General features: G+C 39.7%; 1 protein-coding gene across 8 annotated transcripts in view; it reads right to left on the bottom strand.

Moving 5' to 3' along the window:
• cacna1bb (calcium channel, voltage-dependent, N type, alpha 1B subunit, b) overlaps positions 1 to 13,703 on the bottom strand; it is a 300,576-nt gene that overhangs the window by 34,645 nt on the left and 252,228 nt on the right. For 3 of the 8 annotated variants that reach the window (XM_032540361.1, XM_032540365.1, XM_032540367.1), the window contains 8 exons: positions 12,877 to 12,960; positions 11,857 to 11,859; positions 9,912 to 10,028; positions 9,074 to 9,139; positions 7,171 to 7,262; positions 6,922 to 7,072; positions 5,998 to 6,125; positions 1,163 to 1,259 (listed from right to left, as the gene is read on the bottom strand). In XM_032540361.1, the coding sequence (XP_032396252.1) occupies positions 1,163 to 1,259; positions 5,998 to 6,125; positions 6,922 to 7,072; positions 7,171 to 7,262; positions 9,074 to 9,139; positions 9,912 to 10,028; positions 11,857 to 11,859; positions 12,877 to 12,960 (738 nt within the window). Of the gene's footprint in view, positions 1 to 1,162; positions 1,260 to 3,306; positions 3,404 to 5,997; positions 6,126 to 6,921; positions 7,073 to 7,170; positions 7,263 to 9,073; positions 9,140 to 9,911; positions 10,029 to 11,856; positions 11,860 to 12,876; positions 12,961 to 13,703 lie in introns of all 8 variants that reach the window. The other 5 variants (XM_032540360.1, XM_032540363.1, XM_032540362.1 and 2 more) reach the window with 3 other exon arrangements.

Raw genomic sequence — 13,703 nt, 5'->3', positions numbered from 1 at the left:
CATGACATCTGTATGTTACTCCATAACTCATTAACATGACATCTGTATGTTACTCCATGACTCATTAACATGGCGTCTCCAACTCAAACCTTAAGGGAAACCAAAATATAACCACACTTGGCTGTGCTTTTACCTAAATGCTAACATCAGAATGCTAACATTCTCAACATGCTGACGTTAAGGAGGTAACGTTTACTATGTTTAACATCAAAGATTAGGGTTTTAGCATCCTAACATGTGAAATAGGACTAAACACAAACTATGTCTAAGGTCAAATCCTGACCTGATGGTGGCGGTAGATAAAAAGTCAGGGGATCACAAAAGTCAGTAGCATTCCTCATCTGGGGACCATGAAGCAACACGTTATGGCAATTTAGATGTGGTAGAGAAGGCAATTTACCCAGACGTTGACATCCCTAAAGATCTGCCTGTAGCCAGGCAGCGAATCTAATGCCCTACTGTTCACCAGTTATCCAGTGGGTTGCATCTTCAAAGTTACAGTTCAGTATTTTCTTTGTCTCACAGATATCTACAGTCTGCCCCGAATAATAAAATAACTGATCCACATTTGAAATCCACTATACTCTTCTTTGCTGGATGTATATTAAGTCCACTGCATGAAGCTATGACAGGCCACATCAGCCTAGAATTCCGTGGAAACATTGGTTTCACCCAGGACAAATATTTCATCATTTCAGAAATACATTTGTGACATCACAAAAACATTTCAAGATACAACCTGGTACTGGATAAGAGGTACAGACATGGAGTTACATATAAATAACACACTCCTGAAGTCATAAATGGGGCTGGGTCTCTACCAACACCTGATAAAATTATTTGTCTCTTCAGTTGTTCTATTCTACTTTCCTCTCCAGATAGTCACTAACTTTGTCTGCATGCCTGTTTGCTGTAAACAGCTGCTGATGGTTTTGCTCTCTGATCTTGCCCCTCCCGTAGATGTGATGTACAACAAACGCTCGCAGAGCATGACAGGGCCGCAGAGCTTCACAGATGAACAGAAAGAACAAAACAACAGCAGGCCAGAAGATACTGACTGTGCCACACTGACAGAAGCCTGAACATGTTAGACAGGTGGAAGCAGGGAAACCAGCCGTGACTGAAGAGAGGGGGGGAACGGTGGAGAAAGAAATAATTCTACCTTATAGGCGACCCGGGGCGGACATTTCTTTCCCAAACCTAGTGGAGGGGACATGTCGCGAAGCATCTCGTACATATCGCGGTAAGTCATGCGGCCGCTTCCCAGGGGAAAGATGGTAGGAGGCCATGGAAGGAGGAATGAAGATTTTCCCGATGAGGAGGTGTTGGGATTTACAGGGGTAGGGGAAGTTACATAATGACAGAAATTGGCAATAGAATGGTAGGGGAAAGAGAGGAAAACACAGAAATCCTTGTTAATAAGATTTCAAGGATATCATGATGTGGAATGCCATCCTTTTAGGATTCAGGAATGGATCCCAGAGGAGGAGGGAGGGGAGGATGCTCCGGAGGATTCCCTGTGCAGAGATGCTGGATGGAGGGATCATGGCGGAAGATATGCATTTGGGAACGAGAGTGCATTTTATCAAAGGCTTACCACAACAAGAATCTGTCTTTTGAGTTAAAAAAAAACATTCACCACCTGAAGGCTTGAAAGTTGGCTCTGAAAAAAATGAAAGCTTGGATTCACAGTACTTACAATGATTTAGAATGTCAACCTAACCTATAGAAAATTCCTAAACCTGGGGGCGGCCTCTAGTTCACCCAGTAAGAGTGTGTCCTGCAGCTGCTTGGGTTTGAATCCGACCTGCGGCCCTTTGCTGCGTGTCATCCCCCATCTCTCTCCCACCTTTCCTGTCTATTCACTGTCACTATCAAAATATCAAATTCCTAAACCACTCCTGCAACATAATCCCTTGCCCAAGCTGCAGGTAACATGTGCTTGTGTCAAAAAGTAATTTTTCCCCAAACACAATCATTCATGCAAAACAACCAATTTTCCTAAAAGGTCACAAACATACAAACATAATACAAACTTTGTATTACCAAAATTTCAAAACTTCTATTTGGAGTCTCAAGCAAAAAATAAAACATTAATGCTCAAGTGTTATGGGCACTGGAATTAAGATCTGAGGCCAACCTAGAACACAATATTCAGTTCTTTTAAAAGAGCACTTCCCATTTACACTCCTTTAAAACTATCAAACTCACGATCAACAGCTTTAAGAAGAAAGTATTATAATCAATGCAGAAAAAACTAAGATATTGTCTTTGTTATACCACACATTCTAGACCCAATCACAAAGTTAGTTTGCAATAAGTTTTGGGTAGAAAACTCCTGCATCCTGTACATACAATTTAACAGGGGAGATATACTTAGGGCAATATACTGTCATCTCAATCATCAAAAATGCATGTTTGATGATTTCATATTTCAATAATTTAACAAATATTAGCTTGGAGACCTAATTTACCTGTTGGGCCACAAACTAAAGAAAATGACACCACCCAAACTAGCAGTCAGTCCGACAGGCAGCGGAGTTGTGGTTCGTAACACTAGATTTGGTTTATCAAAGACCATGCAAAGCAGCACAGTTGGAGCTCCCTCTGGAGCCACAGAAGCAATGTTTTCCACATATACAGTAGTACTCTCCAACACAGTGTTAAAATCAGTGGAATTCCCCTTTAATACATCAATGAAAAAAGTCCCAGACACCTTTTTGGAACAAATTGAACATATGGATCAACAGGGGTAAAGTGGATTATGCTGCAGGAGTGGTTTGAGAATTTTTCATGTTTTCTTTCTTGGTTTCTTTTTTTTGCCATGACTGAGTCCTTGGAATCCAATTTAATCCAAGCTGACCACAGCAATCTTCCTTCTCAAAAAAGCAGCTACAAACATTTCAGAGCCAACTTTCAAGGTGGTTATTAGTCAGATGTCCAGTGGAGTATTCCTTCACGATGCACTCTGTTTCTAGATGCTAAGAGACATTAGCAGTAACCAAAGCGGAAACAAAGCACACAATGCTCTCTCGTCACTACCCACTCTCCTTTCACTCCTGTGTTTAGAAGCAGGAAAATATCTTCGACATCACATTAGATGCCTTTTGTTTGAGCCTGACTTGCGGCATTGTTTCCTGCACTCGCCATGGTTACCTGCCAGCTGGTTAGTGGAGGATCGATGCGTGTTTGTATGCATGTGTAGTTGGGTCATTCTCTGGCACTGCAGGGAATGAGAACAGACATTCACAGTCCGAAACCATCACGGTCCCTTTGAAAACAAAAGGACTGTATGGGATTGCAAACCTTATAAGCCACCCTACTAGGGCACTTCTTCCCTAGGCCCAGGGGAGGCGAGATAAAACGCAACAATTTGTACATATCCTGATAGCATATCCTCCCGCTGTAAAAGATAAGACATGTTTAAGAGGTTAGGTCACAGGTTATTTCATTACATTCATCTATAATGATATGTTCTCTGTTAATAGGCATTAACATTTCAGTAAATACTCAGTAGCAGCATAAATAATACGACAGACTGACATTTTTTATTTTTCTGACTGTATCTGTGAATGTGTTGGTGTTTATTTTGACTGTCAAAATCTAAAACCTTCATAGCTTGTTTTTGTTGACTTGTTTTTTTCTTACTTGGAAAAAAAAGGGTCTAGCAAAGAGTGTCTTCATCACACATCTTCTGTTTTCTTTTGCTCATCAAACAAGACATCAGGGCCATAGCTGAAGTTTTACAAATACTGAGATCAACAGTGAATTTTAAAGGTCAAATATGTTATATATTTACTGTAATAAATCCAAAAATGCGACATCAGAAATAAAGGAAACATGCTATCTTTTCTGAGAACAATGCCAGTATTTTGTCCTGTTGAAATTTCAGTTCCGTGTTTGTGTTGTGCTGTTGTGTGTGTTGTTATCAACTGCCCGGTTTGACAGCCAGGCCGGGGTGCTAGATATACCTGGAAAAATGAGTCTACCCGACATAATATTGGAGATGTATTTGAAAGATGAAGACAGCTTAGAGCCCAAAAGGACTAGGACAAAGTTGGCTAATTTCTTCCTGAACAGGTAGCTGAGCATTAGCTTCAGGTTAATTTACCATGGCTACTGGGGACGAGCATTTTATGTAATTTCAACATTTGTGCACTCACATTATTATTTATTTATTTATTAGCTATAGTACCTGAGTTGGTTACTCGCAAAAACAATTGAGAGACAGCCATTAAAGTGATCCCTATTGGTCCTTGCTAACCCTGCTAACGTTACCAGAGGACCAGGCAAGCGGGCCACGGCTGTTTCCAACGTGGAGCCTGTTCAGCGGCCATAGCCGTCAACGGTGAGTTATTTTAGCCAAGACAGGGGCTATATATTGGGAAGAGAGGGCCGTGAGTTTGCAGTGTGTTTAGCAATTGTTGCCGTGATTCTAAAGCAATAAAGTGTGTATTTCAGTCTGGTGGAGAGGACGGCAAGGTAGTGTTATTTTTAGCAGTTGAAGTGTGAAGTGTGTCTGTCAGTTGGGTACAGAGCTCCATGTGAGCACGGGCTTTTAGGACTGTCACTATAACCAGCAGCTAACGTTAGCTACTCCGCTGTGCAGTCTCAGCCTGGCAACTCCCGTGAACTTCCAGTCTGGGGAGGAGGGGTTGGGGGAGGCGACCCTCTCCAGTATTTTGAATTTGTACTGCAGTAACTATTTTAAACACTAGTTGTCAGTATTACATATTTTACCTTTAAAAATTAAGTTTTAAAACCCACTCTCCACTGGCAGGAATGCAGTTATGGTGAAAAAATACTAAATCCTGTTACGATTTTTTAGTTCATTGTAAAGTAGCAAAAGTATAAAGTAGAACAAAGGGGAAACTTTGGTATTTTTCAAAACTACTAGGTTAATACTGGACTAATTTCAAAATTCTTGTCCCCATTAGTCATTTAGACACAAACATATGGGAAAAGGAAGGAAAGGATCAGGGTTAAAAAATACAAAAGTTTCTCTTAGTCTAAAAATACTGTAATAAGATTGTTAAATTACCACCACATGTACATTTCTAATAGTAGAATGTGAAATTCCTCTTTAAACCCCAAATTCCCAGAAAAAACAGGAATGGTTCTGGCCCTGTGTTGACTGTAAACTAAAGTGGTCATTTTCTTCATGCTGCAGAAAACACAACATTTGGATGTGTAAGACATAAAACCGTGAAATCTGTTTAAACAGTTAAACCTTTAAAAAAAATCGGTGAAAGCAAGTGAAAACTGAGCCTTAAAAATACTCCTTGCTTCAACCTGACATAAAAATGAGTTAATGCGGTTGACTGTTACTGAAGGCACTCTGAGAACAGCTAATTTATATTCAAAGGAATAAATAATAATTCCTCCCCCGTAATGTCTGTCAGGAGATTGCAATTTTGTATTTCACATCTCGCACCTCTCTTGGAGTCCTGACTCACTGACAAGGCTTCTGTGAAGCCTTCGTTAAAACTTAATGAGCCTTACGTAATCTGAGACAGATTACGCCTCGCTCTGTCTCATGCAGAACTAGTATTGTGCTTTAGTCAAGTTAAACACTGTCATTGTAAGGAGCACAGAGGGTGCTGACATCAACCTGTATTCTCCCTTTAAAGGGATAGAAATACTTTCTCTTCTTCTCTCCACAGTGACAGACTGAAGAGATTTGGAGCCTGCTGATTTAGAGGCAAAGAGGGCTGAGTGGACGCCAAGCGAAATGCTGGATTTACATGCATCAGTCTGACCAACAGGGGGCTCGTCAGCAGCCTCAGCCAACTTCTGGCTCAGGCTTAATGTCATTCTAAGATAGGATTTCTCCAGTTCCACGTCACAGAGTCATCGTGCTGGAACTCAGAGCTGAGAGTTTCCCGTTTCCTAGCATTCCCCTCTTCCCAAAACAAACACCCTCCTCTTTAACACAGACACTGACTGATTTTAGCCCAGGAGCTGCACAGGTCATAGAGAAACAATAGAAGCACTTACCAGGCAGCAGGGTCATACTCTGCCCACACGCGGATGAATTCATCAAGGTGATGAGGCCCCAGGATGGAGGCGTCCCTTGTCAGATACTCAAAGTTGTCCATGATGACAGCGACAAATAAGTTCAACATCTAGAGAAGGAAAACATACGTGTGTGAAATAAATGAATAAAGACTATGAGTATTTGTATAAAAAAAAAAAAAAAAAAAAAAATCTAATTTCTACTTAAAGCACCATTTAGGTCATTTTTGATGTTTTTAGCCCAAAAACTGCAAATTATACGTTCTATGTTATTCTATGCTGTTTTAATGTTACATATGTCTTTTTGGAATTGACCGACAATAAAAAAAAACTGACAATAACACTAACAATCCTATTGTTGGCAACAAATAGGGGTTCACCATTTTTCACTATTTCTGGGAATAATCTAAAACCAATCCATGTATGTATCTGTTTATTTTGATCATTTGAATCGTTTGAATTTAGATGAACATCTAAAAAAAACTTTTGAAATGCAACAGTTTACTTTTACTTGAAGGGATTTTGTCACATACCCTGCAGCCCATTTGCATTTTCTTCCCATTTCTCTCTTTGCTTTTCTGTAACTGTCGGCTTTTTCTGAGCTGTGCACGGTGCAAGAAGACCTTGTTTACGACAAACTGCAAACAGGGTGTTCTTGCAGCAGGGAACATGATCACTTTTGGGTTCATGGGGGCAGAAAATCAGGGTGAAAATAGGTTCAAACAAACCTGCTCTTTTCCAACAATCTGGCTATTTTATGATCAGTGTAAACCAAACAACAAAAAGTCACAATGATCTAAGTTTGACAAAGTTTGACTGTTTGCATGTTCCAGCTGGTAACTGAAACATGCAGAACACACTGTCTGAGACCAGGTGGGACTGCCCTCTGTTTCCCTTCACACTGACCAGGAAGGAGCAGAGAAAGATGAAGGAGACAAAGTAGAAGTAGGCAAATTCACTTCCACACTCCTTCCCCACGGTTCCTGAGAGCTTATCACACGGCCGGTTACTGAGACACGCTAACATGATCTCGTGCCACGCCTCGCCTGTCGCACTCCTGAAACACACACAGGGACAGGAGCAGGGGTTGGTGTCATCAGAAGACACCTGATTATTTGTGGTACAGGAATTGTTGGAATATGGAAGCAGCATTACCTGAAAAGAAGAGTCAAGGCCTGGAAAAATGTTTGGAAGTTGTTGTGGTGATTTATTGCATTCTCCTCATTCAGCTCGATGTTGCCAAAGACCTGAGGCAGCAGGAGAGCAAACCACAAACATTTAAAGTCCTACTCAAATGTTATAATGAACTACTGCAGCACAGAGACTACATCAGAGGTCAGCCCAGTCCTCAAACTAAGACCCAAACGCAAAACAGTTTTGGTTATTTCACAGGACAGATTTTATGTAGAATCAGATGGTAGCTGGGAGGTAAATGGTTAGTAAGTTGGTTGGTCAGTTAAATCTGATCAAAGTACACCCACACAGCACTGATAAAGTAAATTATATAGAAAATTGTAAACCAAGTCATTAGGAGCATTAAGACCCAACCCAACTGAAACCCACCAGTCCTAAATTCGAGACCTGAGACCCTCTTACATCCTTTTCAATACTTTTTATGTTTAATTATCATTTTATCATATATACTTATCACAGATATCTTTTTGCTCTTTTTTTTCTTTTATACAGTATGACATGCAAACCCTCTTTGTTTTTCCATTTAACTGTGAATTTCTCCCTAAAATCTATATTTTTTAATCTGTAATTAGCTGTTTTATTTACTGTGTTTTGTTAGTTCTTGTGTATAAATAAATACATCTTTTCATTATTTACTTTTACTGCATTTATTCCTAACTCCATGCCAATAAATCTTCACTGATTTAAATTGAAACTGAATAGAGAGTGAGACTGAGTGGATAACTGCCACAACCTGGTATGTCCCACAACCCAGAGGTCACATTTTAAATATGTATTTGCCCCTCAGCATGTCCATCCTGCTGGCCTATAAACCCAGAACTCTGACAGCAGTCAAATATGTATGTAGCATCTGTACAAGAACAGCACCTGACAGTTTCAGCAAAAACCTGGTGACAATCTTATAAATGAAAGAATTACAACATTATCTAATCCTTTAAATCTTCTACCTCTAAAAAGGAGAAAGAAAAACACTTCAAAATCAAACACCTGTACAAGTTTTGTACACAGTGTGTCCAGTGTCTAAAATAAACCCCACACTGAAAGCCAAGTTCATTCATTTGCTCACCAGAAACAGGATTTGAACCCCCACATTTTTAATTTTATAACATCAGCCCTGGAAGTAACGAGTCTCCCTGGTTTTCTGATTATGGTTTGAAACGAAGCAATCAGGAATGGTTAACACACTGAACATTTTAAATTAAACAGCTTATTAACGTGCGCTTGTTGCCCCATGTGCACTGATGCGCTTATCTGTTGACATTTCCAAATGCCTTCCTACAGTTGCTTGATAAAAGAGGGATTTCCACAAAAAAAATGTATCATTAGTATGAGAAAAAAATGAGAATTTAACTGTGTCGGGTTTGGATTGGGCTCAGACACAAATTTCTTAATGCCTGTCGGGCTCGGGCCGGGTTCGGTCACGGCTCTGTCAGACACGGGCCAGGCTCGGGCAGAGTTTTTCACAGCATAACTCCAGGAAGTCACTGCTCCCAACAAGCAAATAACTCCCTGTAAAACAACACATGTTTCTTACCTTTAGACAGAGCCAGGCTCAGCAAAAAAGCAAATAAGCACATTTTTCCCAAAATGTCAAATTATTCCTTTAAGTAAAAAGTGTGTCAGGGATTGTATTCTGAGCATTGTTTATCAAAGTTTATTCCATGGCCACATGAAAGCTGTTTCTCATTTGCTAGCAGGTGTCTAATGAAACAAGTTTAATTAGCTAAAACAGGTAAAGACCTGTGGAAGGGTACCATGGCTGTGTATGAACTCTGGGTAAACAAGATATTCACACTTTTGAGAAGGCATCCATCGCTGACTCATTACAATCTGATTTCCTTTAGTCCCGCTGGTCCAGACTCACCTGCATTCCAATGATGGCATAGATGAAGAACAGCATGGCGATGAGCAGGCAGACATATGGTAGAGCCTGAACACAAACAGGGCACAAACAGATACATCTTACAACCGCTATCTGTCATACAGAAACACATATGGCCTCTCGTTTGATCTCTCCGTCTGTCTCTGCACACTCACAAATCGGATTGTCCGCAGGGGACTACCGCCCTTATACGGTTTTATTTAAGAACCCGAGCAGTCAACCTGAGCTGCAGGGTCGATTCTTTTAACCAGCTATTTATATCGCTGCGAGGATGAGGAGGAGAACATTTGTTGTAATTAAATAGCCACCGTTTAACACTCTGCAGCTACTGTCCATTTTCATTGGGCTTAAAAGCTCTCACCACTGACATTAAACCTGCAATAAATTCCCTCGGCTGTAGCCCGGCGCTCTGCATTTAACTCAACTTGTCTTGGGGGATTTAGAGAGCAAACCGGCAGTGGGAGAAAATCCAAGCTGCTGTCTGGTGACAGCTGTACAGTTTGATTTTAACAGATACATTCTGAAGTGTTCCTCTGCCTGCTTTTGAGCCATCTTTGTGTGATATTCTATTATTTACCTGTAAATCAAACAAACTGACAACCTAAACAATAAAATCTCTATTGACTAAATCCACATCTGCATTCTTATACACTTGTGTCTTTCCTGACTGAATTCCCTTTGTCGATTTTTCAGCAAAAAATCTTTGTTTTGAAACTCGCTACATACTCTAAATCAAATGTACTGACATATTTCACAAGCATGTCTAGAGGCACATACTGATGGTTTGCGTGTTAGGTTCCTACTGTGTGTGTTTACTCACCTTGAAGGACTGAACAAAGGTCCACAGCAGGATACGGATGGTGTAGCCCTGCCGCAGCAGCTTGATGAGACGAGCCGCTCTGAACAGCCTCAGGAAACTCAGGTTGATCATTTTGTCCTGGGTGAGAAAACAGAGACTCTGTGAGGTATTAAAATAAATCCAGGATAAAGGAAGTTTAAGCCATACCCACTATGTCATTCTGGAGAGAAAAACAGATGACACTTTTTTTTTTACAAATGAATTAATTAGCAATAAAACACAACCTCAAGATATTACACTTAATGGTTTGCTGCTACAGCCCCACTTGGTATGATCGGTAGCTCATGGTGGCTAATGGTAGCAATCTATATGTAGATATTGCTGTGGAAGTGACATAACTGAGACTTGCCACCGTACAGCTACATAGACTCCCTTTAAACTAATCTCATATCATTACCCAATGTTTCCTCACACGGTTTGTGTGACATTTTTTCAAAAAAGTTATGCATACATTTCTGTGAGTTATCCTATGAATGTCAGCAACATGAGAGATCAGTGTGCCTGCAATCCCTTGCATTGCAGAACTTTTCAGTTTAGTCAACTCAAAGATCGTGGTTTGGGTTATAATAAGTATATTTGTTACGTAACTTACTGTACGTACAGTTACTTAATAGCATAAGTTGCAAAACTAAAGTATATAAAATAAGTCAGTTTTGTTTTCACACAGTTCATGAACTGGGGTCTCCTGGGTAAAGGTCCTGTGTTGTTTGACTCACGCAGATTTTGTTGATCTTTATATAGTAGTACATTGCCTGACTTACTTCTTGAGGCAGCCATGCTGACCTGGCTCGTGGGTTATGTGACTTATACACGGATTAAATAGTGCAATATTTAATAATAACTGTGACTTTATGTCGCCATGAGGAATTCTAAGTAATGACAACAACATTGTCGGTGCATCCACATAATACAAGCCTTCTGTGATCGCGGTTCACCCCCCACCGCTTCTCCACCAACACGGTCTCAAGGCAGTTCATGAAATGGTCACATTATTTGTAATCTGTTGAGTGTAAACGGGCACATTCATCTTGTTTTTTCTGTGCGCCAAGACACAATCCGTGGTCTCTGGGCCGCAACATCAGGGAAATTAAACAGCACACGTGAGAGACGGTGGTTGTCTCTGGGGGACGCGCAACAACAGTGGGACGGTTGGGTTTAGGAAAAGAAGAACAGGGAAAGGACACGTCACATGCTGGGACACAATCCGTGGTATCTGGGAATGCAACAACAGGGAAATCAAACGCCACACGAGGGAGACGCGCGACAACATTGAGACGGTTGTGTTTAGGAAAAGAATAATGGGGAAATTATTAGTCACTCACGGGACACGATCCACGGTGTCCGTGTACACAAATCCATAGATTAAATTGACCATTTCACGAACTGACGTAAGACTGGGTTGCCTCCACACAGTTGCTATGTAGTCAAGGAGGACACAGAGGATAAAAAAAAACTGATGAACTTTTCAGAACAGATTATAATTATCTTTACTCAAATGTATGCGAAAATTGCTGGACGACACCAATTTCTGACCATAGTCATACTGAGAAATAGAGAGCGAGCTGTGTGGAGCTGATAGTCTTAATTAGCTTACAACTTATTTTGCAATGGCTTGGACATAACAGATGTTCATTATTATAAAAAGTTACGCACTAAAGCTTTAAAGGAAAAAATGCTTGGCGTGCACATTTCCAATGTCAGATTTTATGTAACTGTAATTGCTTTAGATGACTGTGTTGCTGTAAAGACACACATGTCTAACAGTTTTATAGGTGTTTTTCTCTGTTATATCGTGTCACATTGAGGACTTGGAAGGTAGGCAATTTAAACTAAGACTGTGGGAGAGAACAACACTCACTGACTGGGGAATTGACAATATCAGCGGCCAACAAGAAAAGCCACTTACCGTCTAGAGGTGTCAGATGTGACAGAGGGGGCAGAGTGAGGGCACAGGTGCCAGGAGAGACACAGCAGAAGATGGAAACAGCAAAAGAGAAGGAAAAAAAACAGAGAGGGAAAGCGAGAGAAGAGGCAGAAAAGAAGACTAATGATCACATCAAAAGAAAGTCACACAAAGAAAGAGAGCGACTTTGCCACATAGAAAGCAACAGCACTCCGCCTCAGCCCTCCATCTCCCAATCAATTACTTCTGTCAATTTTTACAGAGAAAACAAAATGCTGCAAACTGTTACAGCAGTATTGTTCCTACTGTTTCCCTGCGGCTTCCTTTGTTTAATGCATTGATTTTTTTTTAGATTGATATTATTTTTAGCATATATTTTTATGATTTTATATTGTTTGGCTCGCAGTTTTCTTGGCTGAGCTTTTGATTTAAGGACTGAGACTTTAAGAGCGTAGCAAAGCAAGACTTCTACATTCATGATTTAATAGCTGAAGTGGTTGGTTCAGATTGCTAACGTTTGAAAAAAAAACTGTAAAAAAGACCCATCTTCAATAAACAAAATGACATGTAAATTAGTCCTGAAACAATTAGCCAATGAATTGTTTGTAACAATTTTGATAATCGGTCAATGGTGACATTTTGCTGCTTTTCTCTGTTTTTACAAAATTATGAATTGAAAATCTTTGGGTTTCTAACTGTTGACAAAAAAACACTAATAAGAAGACATCAGGTTGTTCTTTCACAACTTGTTTTGGGCACTTTTCACTATTTTCTTACATTTTATAGACAATAATTTATCAATCAATCCAAACACTTATAGACACAAACAGATAACAAAAGTAGCCATTACTTGCAAATCTAATGCAAATGATATTGTATAAGTAAACTAAAGGACCAAATCTACTTCCTTGCTGGCCCATTTATAACTTGCTGTAAGCATACACTGAATCCTGATACTAAGAACCTTATAAGAGACCGTTGTAATGGCACTCAAGTGGAGCCCATGCTCGCTGCAGCTCTTACCTTAATCTCTGTGACCAAGATGTCTGTGATGCTTCCCAGCACAGTCACAAAGTCAAACACATTCCAGGCTGCTTTCAGGTAGTTCTAAAAGACAAAGAGCATAAAGAGATCAGCCTGGACTGAGAGACTTTATTCAAGCTTTGGTACAATTCTGGGTGTTGTGATTATTTATTTAGTGTTTTTCATACTGTATATGATGAAACCGAGCAGGAAAACTGTTCAAACTAGGACTGTGACTGTTGTTTTGCTGTGATTTTTGATCAATCAAACGTAACGTTAGGTCTGTAAAATATCCCAAAATAGTGAACAATGCCTAATGTGACATCTTCATCAAGTCTTGCTTTGTCCAAAATCAGATATTCAGAATATAACTGAAGATATTCAGGTTACAATGAAAAATGACCTCAATGATTAATTGATAATCAAAATAATTTTCTCTCTTTTACCCAATCAATCTATCAATTACCTGACTAATAGTCTATTTTTAAACCTTCCTAACTCATTTATATTTTAATAGACATTTTTCATACTATAAACAGGTCCCCAGGCTTTATTTCAAATCACAATATTTCAGTTTTTTATAATTTTTACATAGATTAGGTTCACTTAGAAAGCCAATAAAATTAATATTTGGTCTCCATGAAAATAAGTTAACTCAATATATGCAGGAACTTTAGGAACATGACATATTTCTATGAATTCTAATGCATAGTTACAATCTGGGTATTTGGTTAGACCTTCAGATAAGTGCATGTGCAAAAAGTTGCAGGGGTGGTGTGTAAACAAATTCCCCCTAACACACACACACACACACACACACACACACA

Source organism: Etheostoma spectabile, chromosome 16 (genome assembly GCF_008692095.1).
Source record: "Etheostoma spectabile isolate EspeVRDwgs_2016 chromosome 16, UIUC_Espe_1.0, whole genome shotgun sequence".
Classification (NCBI taxonomy): domain Eukaryota; kingdom Metazoa; phylum Chordata; class Actinopteri; order Perciformes; family Percidae; genus Etheostoma; species Etheostoma spectabile.
Note: the sequence above shows the minus strand (reverse complement) of the source record. Positions and strands in the feature narration are given on the sequence as shown.